Source organism: Condylostylus longicornis, unplaced genomic scaffold, assembly GCF_029603195.1.
Source record: "Condylostylus longicornis isolate FDR11 unplaced genomic scaffold, ASM2960319v2 ptg000100l, whole genome shotgun sequence".
In the NCBI taxonomy this organism is placed as follows: Eukaryota; Metazoa; Arthropoda; class Insecta; order Diptera; family Dolichopodidae; genus Condylostylus; species Condylostylus longicornis.
In genome coordinates, this window is record NW_026578068.1 from 4293234 (window position 1) to 4314210 (window position 20977).

General features: G+C 27.7%; 1 protein-coding gene across 1 annotated transcript in view; it reads left to right on the top strand.

Annotated features, from left to right (window-relative positions):
* LOC129614070 (dystrophin, isoforms A/C/F/G/H-like) overlaps window positions 1–17932 on the top strand; it is a 94655-nt gene extending 76723 nt beyond the window's left edge. Inside the window, exons 15-18 of the mRNA XM_055528458.1 lie at window positions 10195–10322; window positions 14788–14886; window positions 16783–16888; window positions 17838–17932. Coding sequence (XP_055384433.1) covers window positions 10195–10322; window positions 14788–14886; window positions 16783–16888; window positions 17838–17932 — 428 coding nt within the window. The remainder of the gene's footprint in view (window positions 1–10194; window positions 10323–14787; window positions 14887–16782; window positions 16889–17837) is intronic.
* Window positions 17933–20977: the final 3045 nt, after the last annotated feature.

A 20977-nucleotide genomic window follows, 5' to 3' on the forward strand; every position in this document is an offset into this window, starting at 1 on the left:
GACGTTTCCTTGTTTTTTTTTTAAATTTTTCTGTAAACAATTATTTGCGGATAACTCCACAATTCCATATTGAAAATGATAATTAAATAAATTATTACTATTTTTGTGTTCCCTATATATTTTTATACTTCAACTCGATTAAACAGAGAATTTTGTTCACTTTGAATCATTAGTTTCTGGGTTTCATGGTTTCATGGTTTCATTCAATGAATTTAATTAAAGTTCTATATTAGAAGTGGTTTTTGGTTGAAAAAAAGTTATACATTTTGCAACAAAGTTTTCCTTTACAAAAAAATGTGCAGGAATGTTTTTAACCTATAATGTAAAACTTTAGTTTTTATGAAAAATCGTAACTTAGTATAATCATATATTTGAAGTGTATAATGTATTACAAAATTTATGTCTGCGTTTCCGTGTTGGTTGGATTTTTGAAGACCATCGAATGGCTATAAGGGTGACTGTGTATGCGGTTTTATTGTCATATTGCCATATTGATTTCGAGAAAATTTCCCAGAATTAAGTTGAGGTGCAAGGCTTGTTGAGTGAAAACAGATACGTGCCGGGCCATAATGACCTTTTAATCGTACAGAAGTGATATAAATAAACGGTTTTTATCGACGCATAGTAGGAATGATATGGGCTGGCTGAAGTTTGCTCTAACGGAGGATGTGAAATTGTCGTCCTATATCGATATTTCAAATGAATTAAAAAAAAATTTTTATAACAGTTCTAGTAAGCGCTTACTTATTAAAGAAATCTGTAATAAAAAAGAGTATCCTTCAACCACAGTGTTATCCTTATTACGATATTAATTTACAATGTAAAAAATGAATGTTGATTCATCATTCGTCTGTTAATCAAATTTGTGCTAAAATCTAAGTAAACCTCAAATATATTGAACATAAGTTGTATACGTATATTATTATCGTTATGACTTTTATACTTACTCTATTTATAACACTGAAATTTTCTCTTTTTATTATGTAAGTACATACAGTTTATTAAATATATGTATATATTAGCTGAGGGTACGTTTTCTTAAAATTTCAAATATTTTTTTTCTTATTGTAAAAAAAAAGCCATTGAATACCACTTTTGTGTAACGGTTGTTTGTTCTTATTTTGTTTTTGTTATTGTTTTCTTTTGAGCATTATTTCAATTATTTTGCACAAAGCTACTTATAACGATTTCCCACTTGAAAAAAGAAATTGATTTTTGCACTTTCTATAAAAATATTTTTGAAAAAAAAAAAGTCAACTTTTGTTTTTCGGATTTTTGCTTTAAAAACTTCTCTTTTACCATTGTTTTTTTGCAGTTTTACTACTTTTCCTACGGACTTCTCCAGACATTGTTTTTTTTTTTGTATTCTTTCTTGCTCCCAATATTTTAACATTCTCTACAAGATATTATTGCCTGTGACGACTACTACAAGTATAGCGCATTGCCGTCAAAATATTTTTCGGATTCTTTTTGGATCTTTTCTTCTTATTTTTAAATTTTTTGTTGTTACCTTCTTTTCTCTTCTCTTCTTTTCATTTCTCAAAATAATTTTCTCTCTATTTTACTCACTTACTTCATACACGAAACGAACTAAAACTTTTCCTTGGCAAAAAATTGGAGAAAAAGATCAAAACAAAATAAAAATTTCGTTCTATTTCATTTTATTTGCACACAGTCTGACACTGAAAAGAATCTCAAAACCAATATTTAGTAGATACAAAATATGTAAAAAAAAAAAAAACAAATAAAATCATCAGTAAAAGCAACACCAAAAAAAAAAGAGATACGAAGCTAACAATAAAATCAGAAAATAAGCGAAAAAAAAAGAGATTAAAGCCTCATAAAGGATATTGATAGGCATGATTTTTGTTTTTTAGTAGATTCTCAACTCTACATACACAAGTGTATGTTTACTTGTTGTACATAAATTGGTAGTTTCATCGCAGATTTTTTTAATGTTTATTTTTAAGGTTTCTTTAACAGTTTACAGTTGTTTATAACGGTAAAAATAACATAAGTAATAAAAAATGAAAAAAAAAAAAATCGTAAGACGTTAGGAGGGGTGAAAATCGAATCTAATCGTATATATTGTAAAGAATGAAAAAAAACATAGAGAAAATATAAGGAAACTGGCAATTTGCTTATATGATTTTTTTTTTTGTTGTCGTTATGGATTGTTAAGAAGGTAAAATTAGAAAAAATGTCGGTAATCTTTTTCGCAAAATAATCCTCATAATTTAGAGTTCAGGTAATTTATCTACGTGTACACATTTTTACATAACTACGAGTATATATGTATTTAAGAGTATTAAACAAAAGTCCGAAGAACACTATGTGCTATGAACATTATGAATTGAATGTTTCGCATTTACAATGTTAATAGAAAGAATATATGAGTTATTTTGAAAATAGTATTTGGTTCTAGGTTCCTTATAACGTTATAAATTTTAAAATGTTGGGGCTGTTTAGTCATACTTTTTTCAAGAATTTCAAAAGAATTTTCTTGTTTTAAATGGATGGCGTAGTACGTTAATTCGACCCTAATGCCGACTAAACTTGTCTCAATTTTTTTTTTCAAATGTTCATCCTAGTTATATGCAAAGAAAAAAGTAATTAAAGAATAATTTTGAAGTAATATGGTTTTCCTTAGTATTTTATAGTTTCGAAAATAGTTTTTACACTTTTTCTTTTTAAAAAAATAATTTCATGTCGGGTTTATCAACTTTTGAAAAGAATTTCATTTTGGTTGGATTTTCCTAATGAAAGAAACTCGAAAATATCTCTTGAAAGACGGGAACAATTTTAAAAAATTTCAAATAAAAATTTTTTCTATAACATTTGGAAGAATGTACGAAACATAAGATGTTAAAAAATAGGCTATTTTTTTCTTCTTGAATTCTAGAGAATTTAAATGAAATCATTACAAAAGGGATAACATCTGGGCCGCCTAAATTAAAATATATTTTCATAGTTTTCATTCAGATTTTTCTATATACTTTTTCTTTTATGTTTATTAGCATATAACAACATTCCAAATATATAAAAAAATACAAGATAGTGAAGAAAAGTAAGGCAGAAGAGGTTTGTTTGTTCCTTGAAAAACCATTTTTGTATTATATAGAGGTGGGTAAAACATGGATTAATGTTTGGAATGAGTGGAAAAGAAATGCAATAAAATTTATGATAGACTGAATAATGAAAAAAGGCAAATATTTTTTAGCGTTTTATTGTAATATTTTTTTTTTAGTTCATTTACAGAAACAATTTTTAATAATATAGAAATTGTTACTATTTGGTGTGCTATTTAGACAGTATGCTATTTTTAAATAAGCTTACAATTTATATGGTATATAAATATGTATGTAGATACAAATACGTACATATACAAACGGAATATTTTCTTTTTGGCTATTGTAGAGTAAATGTCAAAAATCTTGAATTCTTGTTATTATTTTATGCTTTGTTTGTACTATATTTTTTGTTTTTCATGTTTCCCGTAGTATTCACTTATAAATACCATAAAAAATATTTAATAGATCTGAAGAAAATTGAATAATATTTAACACAGTATCCTTGATCTTATTACTACGGCTACGCCTGAAGTATATACATGTAAAGTTCACATATCAACTTACATAAAGGAAAATTAAATATAAATTAGATAGTAATTTTAATATATGTAGGTACATATGAAAATAGATACGTATATGTATGTATATATATAATGCTGTATTTACGCATATTTCGAAATGTGTTACGTTTTGGTAAAGAAAAATACAAGGATACAAACAAAATAAGGAAGAAATTTATACATGTATATGAAAAAAAAGTTGCTTGATTAAGCGAAATTTTTTGATTCTTCATTATTTTTATTAAGAAACAGAAATGATTTACGACTTAATATTTTCTGTTAAACTTGTAGCTTATTAAAATGATTGTGTCATTTTGAGGGAAGGAAAATTTTTATGAAACTTTTTTTGTTTTCTTCATTTTTCACTTTTTCCTTTTTTTTTTTTTTTTGATACGTGACAAAATTTTACGTAAAGATTTTTTTAAGATTTTCGGAATTAAGAATGTGTAATAAAACACAATTTGACAGCTTGTTGGTAATCATTAATAAATATAATAAAAATATAAGAAAGAAAATATGAAAACGATAAGTTTGAAGCTTATGAAACTTTTAAATCTTTATAATTTTTCATACTTTTTTATACTTTTTTAGAGACTTACATATCTAATTGCAATATGGCTTTTCTTCTATATACTCATAGCTTCCTAAATTTATTTATGACAGTTAAAGAATTAAAATAATTTTTATAATTTAATATTTAGGAAATATTTTCATAGATTACATAGGATGTTTTAACATTATGAAGGTGTTTAAGATTTAAAGTGCTTATTTTCATTATTTCACTTTTATTATTATGAAAATAAATTAATATCATTCAAATAAATTACTTACCTAGATTCTAATTGTTTTACTCTTAAAAATAAAAATATTTCAATTTATTATTGATCGAAGCATATTTTTACTGTATGTATGCAAGGTTCTTGTAACGTATTTAGTTTGGTCATTTATAAAGTATATATTAAAAGTTTATTTTTAATTAAATTGAAATTTAGGTCATTCCTTTTATACGAATAAAACAAAAGAATTTATTCCTGTTCTCTTTATAAAAAGAAAAACGAAAATAAATAAGTGAAAATTGAAATGAATCATTTTTGTTTTTCAAAAGTCCTGCATAAAATTTGAAGCAAAAATTAATTAAAAAACTATTTTTGCCGTACAAAAAACCCAAATGTATAAACAAATACTTTTTGTTTTATTTGTATGATTATTATCTAAATGTAAAAATATATATATTAAACAGAAATGGCAAACAATTAATTTAATATAAATATACAGATAAATATACTTATGTATACTTGTACTAGAGCATTGTTATAATTATATACATAAAATACGAATATAATTTAAATGAAAATCTTCAATAAAATCTACTATTCTGCTTAATAAACCTCTAGAAACCCACCCTATTCTTTATGTTTTTTGCCTTTAAGGGAAAATCAAGAAGATATTTTATCATTTTTTTGGAATTTAAACAAGATAATTGAAATAAATTGTTAAGGTTTTTAATCGGTTTTAAATACTTGATAGTTGAAACTCAGTTATTTTTATTCTACTAAAATATTGTTGACGTTTTGAATGAATTTGGGTAATTTTGAAATAAGCGTATGCTGGTGAAGTTTTATCGGCGGGCCTATAGTCCTAATATAACACGAATAAATGCCGTATAAGGGATTTAAGTAGTTTCAAATTTTGGTATGAGAAAATGTTGTAAAATTTTAAACTATTTATATTGTGGTAATTTAGCGTCTTCTATAGATAATAGATTTAGGTGAGTGAAATAAATTCGTATACGTTCTGCTGTCAATTTGACCACAATAAAATTTGTTACCTTTGAGACTTTTTTTTTCTATCGTTCCACTAACATTTAATGAAACTCAATGTTTAAACAAAAAATTCATAGAGCAAAAATTAAAAGTTATCTAAAGTTGAAAAAAATGGTCTGTTCTTTCGATTTCATTTGCTCTACATTTGAATATATCTTTTGTTCATTGAAGAGAGAATAAATTTGAGCGTATTATCAAATCAACTTTTTTCAATTTAAAATAAGTATGCATTGTTATGTTTGTATAAATATAGTACTAATATATTCCATAGGATAGTGGACATATAATATATGTATATAGAAAGCTCGTGTAGGAGTATTTTTCATTTAAATTTTAATTAACATAGGGAAAATAAACCACAACATTATGAGCTTTCGTGGTTTTGTGATAAATGTAAATAATTTAATTTAAATTTATAATATGCAGATTAAATATATTAATATAAGGATTTTGAAAAATTAGAAAGGGAATACCCAAAATTTGCAGTAGAAATAAATTTAATTTGAGATGGTATAATTGTTGGTCGGGGATTAAAAGTGCATGTTTAGTATTAAATATAAAATTCTTGTAACAATTGTAAATTAAATTATAAAGATGTTAAATTTTATTTCGTGGCATTTTAGTTTTATTGTGTTAGAAACAATAAATTTTTCATAAATATTTAGATAAATTATTATTTATAGGTTTCTGGGAAAGTAAAGAAAAATTAATTTAGATTTTTTAAAATATCTGGGCTAATTTAAGAGTGAGTAATTTTTAAATATTAAGACTAATTTAGCGAAATTTAGAAATAAAGGTAAGAAAAAACGAATCTTTAAAAATTTAAATTTCTATAATATGTAATTACATGAATGGAAGGGCATGAAATTTCAGAATATTTTTCGATTAACAATTAAAATTATGAGGAGATATTTAAATTTATTTTCGATATATTTTAAATTTTTATAACTAAGGTATGTATTTATAAAATATGAAAATGACGACAATTAGTCAGAATTGAAAGTTGCTTTGGTACTCCTAATTTCTGTTTAAACTATTTTATTTAATAATATTTAAAAATATCCGAAACGAAATCCTATTTTAACAATATCTTAAAAATATAATTTGAACACTTCAATTCGAACTGTAATATTTTATTTTAAACTGCCATATATTTTTGTAGATTTGTAGATTTGAAATATCGGGGTAACACTGCACCGCGAACACATAAAAGGATCTAACGAGCATTTTGAGAGGCACGTAGGACTGCCACTCTGCCGCCGAGTGAACAGAGTCCCCAGTGTTTCCCTTCTTATTCATAGAACCTGCAAGTGCCTTCACTTCCCAAGCCCAGTCTGCTGAAGTGCCCTATAACTTTGCCCCAATGAGAATTTTCACTTGATTCTTGCCCGCCCCTATAGTTTTCTTAAATTCTTACAGTCTCCTTCTCCTTCACCGCTCCGACTGCCTCCACTTTGATTTCTTTCTTAGTCCCCAATAAATAGTTGTTGTGTATTTAAAAATTTGAATTATCCTCTATATCAAAATTTACTCTTTATCCTTGTCATATTTTATTTACCCATGAAATTAAGCAGCCCTTTAGATGTGTGAATAAAAAAATTTTCTTTCCTCTGATTAAATAAGGTTACAAATTTCTATTTCATTTCATATTCACATTAATATAAGAGACCTTGAGACTATCAATAAAACAAAATGTGTCTGAAAATATATTTTTACATTTTAAATATGCAAGATATAAACATGTGTACATTAATTATCAAGTAAAAATCTATTTTTTTTTTGCCAAAAAAAAAAATGCATATTCGGAACAAATTTAATACTTTTAAAAAATTTGATTATTTTTTCAATAGTACCCAGTCATTGGCAAGCGATTGAATAATAATGGAAAATCCCTCGGTTTCGATTATTCGACACATATAGGTCATAATATTTTTTAGCCTTCCTTATTCAATTGGAAATATTAATCTTTTCCTCATACTGATTGCTGACGAATGCGTTATTTGCTTATTGGGGTATTTAGGAATATTTGAGTTATTTTTAGTTTCCTAGCCCTTAACAAACTCATAACCAAGTATTTTTTTTCCTGATACCTGGTCATAAATGTTTGCTTATGATTCAAAATTTTTTTTAGTTTTTATTCTTTGGACTATAAATAGAGTTTATAAATTCGCAAAAAAAAAAAATGTATTGGGTTTCATATGTCGTTAAAAATAATTACGAAATGCATAAGGTTTTTATAACTCGTAAAATGGTAACTTTCGTCTTTTTAAAGAATAAAAGATCACAATGTCATTATTTCGCTTTTCTCTTTTTGTTTGCTCATATTACATTTCCACCTCGTTAATTATTTATAAAGGACATATTCTTTGTTTTGTGATTTTTATATACATACATAGAAATTATTATTCAGGAAAAAAAAATATCCATTTTAAACAAATATTTAATAAGGATGCTGTATATAAAGTGTTCAACATATCCTTGTCTTTCTCTTATTATAAACGCATATACCTAGATATTTTTTTAATCATAAGTTTTCAATAGAGTTCCTATATGAGTACATATGAGTATATAGATGGAATGCATCATACTTGTACATTTTTATAATGTGTTTATTGTTAAATGCTTAGTAGAAGGAATGTATTGTGATGGTTAAAAGGGGGGGGGGGGGGCAATAGAGCTTTACATTTAAGTTTGTTCATACGTTTTTTAGTTTTTGTGTGTTGGTTGTTTGGTTTTTATCGTTATTGTTGTCCTTATTTTTGTTATATTGAAAATCATTTTCATTTATATTTATTCTTTCATGTTTTTTTCTTTTTTACCATTGTCCTCTTTTATTTTTATTGTATTTTGGCCTAAATATTTCTTGACTCACAAAATGGAAAAAAAAAAGTTCAAATGAATTTTCAATTATTAAGAAAAAGAAAAAAAAGAAAATAATATAATATCGTTTTTATGCATCCGGAGCATCTAATATAGGGTACATGGAACATACAATTTAAAGGTTCTAATATAGCTTGCAAGAAGATCAAAATAATATTCTAAATATAGTATCTATTTGTATATATGTATGTATATGTAATAAATAATTTTTTTTTATTCTTACATATCGTGCGGTTGCTGCGATTTAAGTGTGTTAACTCCAAGAAGACGGTTTCAAGAAAATTCTGTAAATAATATATAAATCAATGTGCATCATCAAATCAGTTAACAAACAAATTTTTCAAATCCCAAAAATCACATTTTTTGAGTTAGCACATATTCATTTCAGGATATGTTCGATATATATAAATACTCTTATGAATATGAGTTTTTATTCTTCTATTACTCTTATTTAAGTCAAAAGTAATATGGAAGTGAGCCAATTTTTTTTTGATATTTTTAGTAGCTAGATACATATATAGAGAGAAATAAAAAAAAAGCAATTTATATATTGTGTCAGAAAATTTAGTGTATTAAAATATGTACATGTAGAATATTCTGCAGGTTTATGCACCATAAAAATTATTACATGCATTTAATGAAAATTTCGCACATGAGGGAAATGGTAATATTCAAATCATAATTTTGGAGACAATTAAGTGTCTTTGTATAAAAGATGCTATAAAAAAAGTAGCTGCGAATCATTTTAAATTTAATTTTCTTTTTATTCTTATATTACTTAACACTATTCGGAACTTGAATCCGAAAAATTATTACATGGAAAATTAATACCCCGAAAGCGGTAAATTATTTTTTTATTAATCAAAAGATTGTTAAAGATAGATTAATAGCTTGCAAAGTTATTGAAATGAGTTCTAAAAAGAATCTAGATTTATTGTGTTAGAAAAGGCGTAAGATGTCTATTTATTTTAGAGATATAGTTTTATTATTGCTTTAAAATCTCATCTCTTCTATCTACAATTTTAATAGCCTATTTTATATTTACCATTTTAATTGTTAAAATTACATGTGTATATATAAAAGTTTCTGAAGGAATAATAATACAAATTCTTTCAAGTGTGAGCTTTTTTAACCTACATACTTATGAGCTATGTATATAAATTCCCTAAAGTAAATGTTTATAAAAAAAAAACATTTCTGCAAATTTCTTTTCATCTACTAAATTTTAAAATTTTTAATGTTGCTGTACTCATTTTTTCTCATGTGATTGTAAAATGTGTTTTTTTTTTTTTTATGTATATAAAAGAGGTGTTGTGCACTATTAAAATCAAAAGAATTTTTGCATAAACCAGACATACAAAATACAAAGTACACTTTAATGCGCATATATTTGTTATCTTTATGGGTTTATTAAAAAATAAAACCAAAATGTTGTAACACCAGCAAGCTCTATTTAATATTTATTCTTTCCATGAAAATAAATTAAATAGATAATAAAAGCCAAATTATATGACATGAAAAAATATGCAAATTGAATATGTCGTTTTAACAGTTCAACCGAAAAAATATAAAATAATTAAAAATGTAAAATAGAATTTCTAATTAAAAAAATTCGACATTTAATAAAATTGAGAAAATGAACTTGCTCAAATATATCTTGTATCAAAGCCTTTCCAACAATTTGTTTGTAACCAAAACACCAAGAATCCGTGTTATGTGTTTTACATTAAAATTATTTTCGAATTTTACGATTGTATTCTCTTAAATCTTTTAAATAATTCTCTTAAATTATCTCTTAAATTTTTTTTTATAATTTAAATTCATTTATAAATTTCTACATTTTTCATTTTTATTTTATAGGTCCTAAACCAAAGGAATCATCATCTTCCTATGTACCAGGATCATTTTCAGCAAAACAACAACCATCGAAATCAATTAAACTTTCACCTTCAAATTTAACTGCTACTTTTGATAAATCCGTTTTACAGGTAAGTAATAAAAATCTTTCATGTCAAGTAAATATTTTTTTTTCTTCTTATTTTTTAAATGTAAATATTAAGTACACACTCGGGTCGTAAACAAACGAACAAAAAAAAAATCATGAAAATTTTATTTATATTTTTTTTGACAAATATCGTAAACATCATAATAATATTTCATCAGATTTGCTTGTAAAATAGATGAATGTGGTTAAAAAACATATTTAAATAGATAAATAGGGATGCTTCTTAGATAAATAGCGGCTCTATGACATATTAATTGATTTGCCAGTGTTCGGATAGGTTTTAAAGAAGACCTGAATTTTTAATTAGTAACTTTAGAGTTTATTATTTGAACACTTCACATTTAATTATTGTTAAATTAATGAACTCTAAATTAGTAACTTTAAATTAACTTATATCTGGTTTACTAACGGTTCGAAATGGTCTCTTCCAAAAATAAAAGTAATTAAAATTACAAAAAGGTCTTTTTTGCCATTTCCATGGCATTTGGTAGATAAAAGCCTGTCATCATAAAGCTTATCATTAAAATCATTTTAATAATTATTTAAGAAAAATTTCTTGGCTAAGTTTTAATCTCGTCTGTTTTGTGGCACATTACGTTCTTTAATACCGTAATACAAATAAATCATTTAAGAAGTTTATTTTCGAACTGAATCCATTTGTCTAAGTTGACTTGAATTTTAGAATTCCATCCTGAAACGTGAAAATCAAGAGGACTGTGTCGCTTCTTCTTATAAAATGTATCTATGTATAGAAAATGATTTTTACTTTACATTGTAAATTATTTTATATCTCAATTAAATTAAGTAATTCCAGATAATGTTGCGAACACAAATGCCATCTTCATAATAACTCAGCCAATATTTCAATGTTGATTTAGAATATTTTTACAATGCTCATTCTGTTTTTGTGTTGATATTGTGAATCTTATGAAATATTTAAAAAAATCTTTTGTCGTTTATTTTTATAGGAAAATAATATTATCTTACATCTAAGGTCTTGTGATCATTGTACTCTGTGTTTACTAAAATTTATGTTTTACATCTGATACACTTTTCTCTTTTGTATTTGTCTAAACAAAATAAGTATTCACAAATCAACTGATTCTTAACTCCTGTGATTCTCAATAAAAGGAACAAAAACAAATATATATATATATATAAATTTTTATAACAGCCCAAAGCAGTATAAATAAAAAAGGAAACTTTGTACAAAGAATTTTCCGTAAAAAATAAGCAGCGCAAAACCAAGAAATATTTTTATGTTTCAAAGTGAGATAATAAAAAGATGTTAAAGGATAGGATATGCTTTGTAAATTGTTGGGGTCTTCATACTCATGCAAAAATAATCAGCAATAAGTTAAAAAGACATTAGAGAATGATATTTTGTTTTTTCTTCTTCTTTTTGTCCTTTTATTTTTCTTAATTTGTGAAGTATTAATTCCTAAGATGTAATCAAAGGATTTTTCGTCTCTCTTTTTGGTTAAAATTTGATAGTTTTTGAAAATTTCCGATTACATTAATGATTTAAATTAGAAAGAAAAGTTACAAACATTAAATAAAATATTGGTGAATTTATTCTTTAGAATTTTATCTTATTAGTTAAAGAGTTTTACTCTTTATAGTTTTAATTTTTTAAAACTATAAAATTTATAGAAAAGAAGAAATTATATTTAACGTTTTGCTAAAATGAAGGCTGTGTAAGTTGAAATAAGTCAAAAAGTTACTTTTCTGCTCATACTTTTCCAACATGTTTTTGTAGATATATTTAAGAAAATTAGTTAACGTCGAAATATATGCAATTTTTCATCATTTTTTTAGTTCAAATTAATCGTTTATTAATCCACGCTCGAAGGTTTTCGAAAAGAGGCTTTGAAATTAAAGCTTTTGAAAGAAAATTTGACTTTTAAAAGAAAATTCGTTTAATAATGTAATAGTAATTGTTTTCAAATTTATTCAATTAATAGTGTTTTTAATTCAAAATTAAAATATAAATTTTTAGGCATTATACAACAGATTTTTTAACTAATGTGAATAGATTAAAATTTTATATGAAATAAAAATAAAAGAAATTTACTTCAATTCTACTTTCAAGTCTTGAAAATCTAAAAATTCAATTTTTATTTAAAAATATAAATGAATTTTTTACAAAAAATATTGATGTAACAAAAAAATAAAAATTCTTATAACGTATTGAATGGGAAAGCTTATTGTATTGAAAAATGGTTGTGGCTGCTGATTCAATTCATTCAGGAATGTTCTCTTTGATGTATTTTTTTTTGTGCAAAATCATATTACCACAACACCATTTTAATTTTATAATATTGTATACATTATTTGGGTACAATTGATATGTTTACATCATAAATGTTCTCTGTCTGCATTTGAAAAAAATAATACTAAAAAATGTAAAGAATTTGGGCTTATTTTAATTTTATTCTATGTAAAAATGAATTGTGAATTGTAGTGATTTGTTTGATAGTAGAAATACATAGATTATAAAAATAATGAAAATCGCATTAAGCATATTTTCAAATTTAAATTTTTTCTTTATGAGCTCATTTGAGATAATGTTAATTGTTGAAAGCTACTTATAATATTTAATGAAGGAAAAAATTTATCAAAAACCTTTACATGTGTAGTTATTTCAATAAATTTTCAATAAAGTTGATGATTTCTTTTACAAAAAAATTAAAAATATTATAAATTCTATAGTATTTTGTAAAAAAAACAATTAAGCTTTGTTTTTAATGTGTTTGATGATTAGTGAATATTTAGGATATTGGGCAATATTTCTACGTTTCTTATACAATCTATTATAAGTTTTAAATTTATATTATTGATTTACTCTTCAAAAATTACTTTTAAGAATTCTGAATTTCTCTAGTTAAAAAAATTAAGCTCTTATTTTGTAATTATATGAAAAAAACTTGAAAACACTTTTACAATTAAAAAAAAAATTAAAATAACTTTCGATTCCTTTAAATTTTTTCCTATCACGAAATCTTTTTGTGTTTTCTGTTGTTAAATTAAATGTTATCGTTTTTTTATATTTCTTTTTATTTTTTTCGTCCTTTTTAAGTTTCCTTTTCTCTTTTTCGCTTTGTTTATTTTATTTATTATTGGTGCTCATCTTTCAACCACGTTTTCTACTACTTTCACTATATTTGCGTGCTTTTTCATTTTTAGTTTCTTTTTTTGGGATAATTGTTGAAGAGACAGAGACACAATGTTATTATCAAAAGAAATCTTTCATATCTATTATTTCATTTTCACCATTATCGTCATTAAAGTTTTGTTTATATATTGGTCCTTTTTAGCGCTCTCTTTCTGTACCAATTGTATTAGGATTTCAGAAATAAGTTAGCTCTCATCCAACAAAATTTTTTAAATTATTTTTTTTTTTTTAAGTTTCCCGCACTCATCATTCTTTATACTCTTCTTTACATTTATTCGCTCTTTCTCTTTCTCTATTTCTTTACGTGTTTCCATTCCATCTTTCCATCTTTTTTCTCCTTATATTGCAAACATTCTTTCTTTCATGTGTGCAAAAAAATTTGAAGAAACAAAGAAAAAATATAACAAATATTTAAGGGAAAAAATTAACACAAGAATATAAATTTTAATAATACAAGAAAAAAGAAAAAAGAAGAAAAAAGGAAAAGTAAAAATTGAAAATGAGAAAAAATGAAAATAGAAAAATAAAAATCTGTGACCTAAAGCGCCTTAAGGAAATTATTTCTCATTGTATATGAACGTGATATAAACAGGATTGTAACAGGATAAATGTTTAGAAATTGTGTATGAACAAGGAGTAAAAGAGAAATTAAATGCTAAAGAGAGAGTTAGAGAGAAAGAAAGTATATGACAAGTTTTTATCAGGATAATTAGATAAATGTTGTTATGTTTGTTGTTTTTTGATTACGCCTATTTTATTTGTTTTTTTTTGTTTTTTTTTTGTCTTCTTTTTGTTCATTGCTCATTTATATAAAAAATCAGGATGTGTTATAAATTCGTAGAAGATATTAAAATCAAAAATTAAGAACAAAGAAAAAGAGAAATACAAAAATGGAAAAAAAATTGAATTTATCCTTGAATATTCATCGGCATTTTTATATTATAATCACATATATATGTATGAATGCTTATTATATATGTACATATTATTTTATGGATTTATAATATGGTGATATGAGTATAATATTCAATTACGAAAATACCCTTAGAGGTTATTTTTAGCATTTTTTTATATATGTATATGTATATAATATTTTGTCTTACATAATAAGGAAAAAATAAGATATTCTTATTTAATTTTGTGTGATTATATAAAATTTTCATTATTATTACATAATATTACATTATTTAATTTTTTTTATTATTATTATTATTATTATTATTATTATTTATGTTGATTATGTATGTGATATTGATTGTATATTCTCTTATAGATATCAGATTGGTTGACATTAGAACGGAATATGATCAAAAGTCAGAGCATTCCAGTTGGTGATATTGATGCGATTCGGATAGCTATTGAAAAGCAAAAGGTATGTATCAATTACTTAAATATGAACGTAATTTGAAAATAATAAATTCTAAAAATAAAATAGATAATCTTAAGTTTTAAAACTATTTCTTCAGGCATATGCTTCATTAGAAGTGTTTTTCTTCTCGATTTTGAACCTTTTTTATTGCCTTATTAACGAAAGCTTTGAGGTGAAAGTGAAATGCTTATAGTAAATTAAAAATATTATCCTTTTTTGTAATAAACAGTTATTTTGAAATTTTTTCATGAAAAAAAAGCTTTTGATTTTCATACATACTTTTGTATTACTTTTAGTTTGGACACAAACCTCAGATAATAATTTTATAGTGTTTCGTATAAATTAAATTAATAAAATTTTAACGAAAAGAAAATTTGAACGAGAGGATAATAAGTGGTAACGAATTTTATATTTTTTAATAATTCGAAAATTTGAATTTATAAGTTCAAAAATTTAAATATTTATTTTAAGTAAGAATGTGTATAAGACATTTAATAAAATTGTAAATCATACATAGTACAAATTTAGTGAGGATTTTTTACAAGCAAAACTAATTATTTCAAATGTTCAAAAAAATCAAGTATTTTATAATAATATTAAGTTGTGTTTAAATTTATGTGGAATTTGAAAGTCAAATTCAGAAATTGTTGTGGCTCGTAATTGGTCTTTTGTTAAAAAATGTTAATTCGTCATATTGAAGTCGTAAAATTGATCAGTTCATGCTATAAATTCTTCTTCAATTAAATATATAATTATTTTACTACAATAAACTGGTAGTATGCTTTTGTATTTTTTGTTTTGAAAAAGAAAAATTCTTTTTGATCCAAACTTACTTTCTCTTATTCACATTCCAATATTCAATGGAATTATGTAAAAATTTTGTTTTTCAATTTCTTCTCTATAAAATACATAATATGGTATATTTTGAAGTGTTACATCACTTATTATTTCAAAGTTTGACTTTAATTTATTTGTAAAACAAAATAAACACGAATATGTGCTTGTGTACGATGAATATAACAAGAATGTGCAGATGTACTTGTATTAATGTAGATATACCCATTTTACTTTTTCAAATTTATAACGCAAAAGTGAAATTTTTATCACATTTTCTAATTGATTTAACAATAATTATCAAATATAGAACTCGACATATACAAACATAAGAAAAATACCCACATAAGTAAAATATAAAACAATAAAGGATTTCTATTTTGCAAGTAAGTCATTAAAATCTCATTAGAAGTATAAAATCAAATATGGATTTATTGTGTTGTTTTTCTTATGCGTATGCCAGTTACAAAAAGGCATAGATAAATTTATTTTAAATGATCAAATACACATACGTATATTTTTCACGGAACATAATTTTTTAGAAAACTTTCCAGACATTTGATCTAATATTTGCATTGTTAATGTAAATATCAACATAAATATTGAAATGTACACTCATACTATGGCATACGTTAATGAAAATTTATTGACATAAAAGCAGTTTTTTTAAATGAAAATGTAAGAACCTCTTTTTCAAAGGCACACATAACTTTATTTATTCAAGAGATTTATTTCAGTTTTCATAAACTTACTTTTATTTACTGATAAATGTGGCGACATTGTGTTGAAAACATTTACGTAATACGCACATAATGCATACATATTATGTAGCTTCGTCAACTATTTTCAAATTTAGTTTATAGAAATATGCAAATTAGTTTATTTTTTATTAGTCTTTAGTGCAGAACAAGTATTTTAATTATTGTAGGTTCAACCATGTGTTTTTCAATTAGTAAAATAAATTGAGTATAAAAATTTTTATATCAAAAAACTAGTTAATTTTAAAACAAAATGCTTTTTGATTTTCTTCATATAATGCAATTTTTATAAATTTTTTTGTTCCAGAATGTTTTACGAGAACTAGAAGTAAAGAAACCGCAATTAAATGAACTTGTCCATACAGCTGAAACACTCAAAACTGATGTTAATCGGCAACAATTACAAGAAAAAGGTAAGTGAGTTAAAATTTTTATAAAATATTAATCTATTTCACAAAAATCGAATAAAACGTATTTTTCTATCATTGAGAGAAGGATTAAAATGCTTTAACAATATCATATGAACTTTATTCTATATAATTGAAAAAATCTTATAAAGAAAGAAATTAATTCCTCATTATTCAGAAATAAGAAATCACTAACTACAGTGTAAGTTCTATAGATAATTTAAAGGTGCCATATGGAATAGGTGAGACATTAAAAGCCCTGTGAGTACTGATAATCCGATTAAAAAAGTGAAATAAGCAAATTGAAGCAAAAACAAGTAAAAACTTTCAGTCAGTATAAACCGGTTGAATTATACCCTGCACCTTTCAAATGTTCAGATGTTACAAATTTTCAAGTATATGTAGAATTCGATTGGATATACCCTTACAAAATTTGATATTAATATCGCTAGTTTTGGAAATATCTAAAATAACCTCTTTGATTTGTATGGCAGCTACCCGAACCCGTTGTTTGAATTGGTCCAATTACAATAGCGGTCGTCCTTGGCATCTTGTAGGTCCAATTACAATAACAGTCGTCCTTGGTATCTTGTAGAAGTATAGGGTCGATTGCATTATTCGTTTTTGAGTTATCATACGATCGGACGGACGAGCATGTCTAAATAAATGCAGAATTTTGCGCTAAGCAAGAATATATATAAATGTTCGTTGGGCGGATGACTCTTTCAAGTGGTTACACACTCAATACCAAAAGGAACATACCCTTCACGAAGATGCAAGGTATAAAAATAATAGAGAAGAAAAAAAAATTCAATTTAGTTTTTTTTCTTACTATCATTTATTAAGTTTTAACATTATTGACTTAATCGGTCAGTAGGTTCTGAATCTTTGACCAAATAATCTAAGCATAAGGTTAAATAAAAATAAAATAAATTTTATATATAAATAAATATAGATAGTTTAAATGAAAGTGAAAGTTTTCCCTCTAAATTATTTAATTTTAAAAGCCAACCAACTTTTCTAAAAACAACGTTATTTGGAAAATGTTGAAGGGCATTAACAATAGAAAAGAACAACAAAATTAGAAAAATTTTCTAGTATGAAAAATAAATCGTGTAACGTGCATATGCACTAATAATATCGTTAACAGCTCCTTAACCTAAATATCCTTAATCAAAATTGTTATGTAGAAAAAGAAATTTTTATTTTCATGGGTAATTAATTTGATTGATTGAGTATTTAACTGATTTGGTTATTTTGAGGCAGTACCTATTGACAATACTTATTGTTCTAGAAATTTAGATTAATGAATTCATGTAAATTATGTAAAACATTGAATTTTCGGAATATTTACTTTAATTATATTTTTTAGGTGGAATTTTAATTTAGGTGGAATTCGGAATATTTACTTTAATTATATTTTTTAGGTGGAAAATAATTTCAAAAAGCAATTTTAAGATTTTTCATAAATTCTTGGACGAATTCACTCAACAATTAAACTTTTACTAGGAGGGTTAATAATATAACCTTAACGCGTTATTTTATCTTCAACATTGCTGGGTTCCTGTTACTCAACATAACTTTCGAAAGTTGAACACGTAATAATTTTATTAGAAATAAAAATATCCAAGCAATTTACTTTTTCACAATACATATATCTATTCCTAGTAAATACATACAAACAGAAATGAATTAAAGATAGCAATTAGAATGCTTATATATTGAGGTTGACATGCAAGGTCGATTTGTAGATTGTAGATTAGATTTTGACTAATGGAACGTCCTGATGGCTCCATGACTGAGAACGGAAGGCAGACGTTGGAGCTTATGGCGTCAACGCACTTTCCTGACTCGGAGATTCTTCGGAATCACTCAAATGCAGTCATCGAACCGGGGGCACCCTGGCCCAGGAGGGATGACTGGCTACGATCCCGTCTAGTCTTCACGATGGGCAGGATTAGATGGGCTGTTTTCTCTTTCAGGCCCTTCAAATCTCCAGGTGATGACGGGATATATCCTGCATTTTTGCAGAGGGGTTTCCAACATATCGCTAGAGCACTGTTGGGAATTTTTCGCGCCAGCTATGCGTGGGGTTACATCCCTCAGGCATGGAGGGTGGCTAAAGTGACGTATATTCCGAAGGTGGGTAAGCGACCAAGCAACCACCCAAGGTCTTTCCGTCCAATCAGCCTTACTTCTTTTCTATTGAAAGCAATGGAAAAAGTGATTGATAGATTTATACGGGACGGTGCACTGGGAAGCAATCCCTTGCATGAATCTCAATACGCCTATCAGTCGGGAAGGTCTACTGTACTCGCTCTGCAGAGTCTGGTGGGGGTCCTTGAAAACTCACTGGAAGTGCGGGAGGTAGCAGTTGGCTGCTTCCTTGATATAGAGGGAGCTTTTGACAACACCCCATATCATGTCATCTGTGAGTCGTTGCACAAACGAGGGATTGATGCGACGACTAGCAGATGGGTCAATCGGATGCTACAGGATAGGATTATTAAGTCCACCATAGCTGACGATATACTCTTCATCTCCGCTGCAAAAGGATGTCCGCAGGGCGGGGTTCTTTCGCCCCTCCTGTGGTCCATTGTAGTGGATGATCTAATAGCTGCTCTCAGGGGCTCCGGGGCGCGTGTCTGGGGATACGCTGACGATGTGGCCTTCGTCGTGCGGGGAAAATTTGAGAGCACTATTTCTGATCTTCTACAGCAAAATTTACGTGTTGTGGAAAGGTGGTGCAAAGGCGTTGAGTTAAATATAAATCCAAGCAAGAGCACTTTGGTCGCCTTCACCAGACGCAGAAGCAGGGACAGATTAACGAGCCCAATTCTGTTTGGTGAACGTATTAGTTACTCGAGGGAGGTGAAGTATCTGGGGGTAACTCTGGATGATCGTCTCTCTTGGAATACCCATATCGATAGAGTTATCGGGAGAGCTACGGCGGCCTTGTGGACGTGTAGGAGCTTCATCGGGGGGACCTGGGGAATTAGTCCCAGAATAGCACTGTGGCTATATACGGCCCTTGCTAGGCCCATCGTCACCTATGCGTCGATTGTATGGTGCCGTAAAGCTCAGCAGGCGGGTGTGCGGGCCAAGCTGGAAAAGCTACAGAGGCTGGCCTGCCTGGGAGTGACCGGGGCGATGCGGACGGCTCCCACCGCTGCATTGGAGGTAATGATCGGATTGCCGCCACTGCACCTCCATATATTGAAGGAAGCTCGGCTGGTGACTTACCGACTTCTCTCTGGCGAGGACGGGGCAGGGCTAAAGTTGGCCCACAGAACTCACAGAGACTTCATTGAGGGCGATCCGATTCTAAGGATAACCATGTCAGATACCTGTCTGCCGCGGTACAACTTCGACCACAAGTACAGGGTTCTGTTTCCTGATCGATGGACGTGGGATCGGGGTGGTCCGGTACTTAGGTCGGGTTCGAGCGTGTGGTATGCGGACGGATCCAAAACGGAGTCGGGTGTGGGCTCGGGCGTATACGGTGTCCGCCCGGACACGCGTGTATATGCAACCCTTGACCCGTATTGCACAGTGTTCCAGGCCGAAATACATGCAATAGAGATCTGTCTGAGAATCAATTTGGAAAGGGGGTATAGAAACCGCACCATCTATGTGTTCTCAGACAGCAGGGCTGCACTGCTGGCGCTCCGTTCAGCTCAGGTTACATCCAAGCTGGTCTGGAGCTGCCTTGCTGCACTTATGGAATTGGCATCGGAAAACAGAGTGATGCTCATTTGGGTGCCGGGCCATAGTGGCCATGCGGGCAACGAAGTTGCCGATGAGTTGGCGCGGAGGGGATCTGGGACTGCCTTTGTGCAGCCGCTGCCTTTCTGTGGTCTGCCTTCTTCCGCCGTGGGGGCCAGGCTTGCCTGCCTACTCGCGGCGGAATGCAGTCGTCACTGGCGGGACACGAAAGGGTGCCGTCATGCGAAGGTGTTTGTTCCGGCGTGCTCCGGCGGATTCGCTGCGGAGTTGCTGGGGATGAGCAGGAGCCGGGTTCGCACTATTGCGAATTTCTTCACAGGGCACTGCCCGGTGAAATACCACCTGCACAGGCTGGGGAAGTCGGGCTCC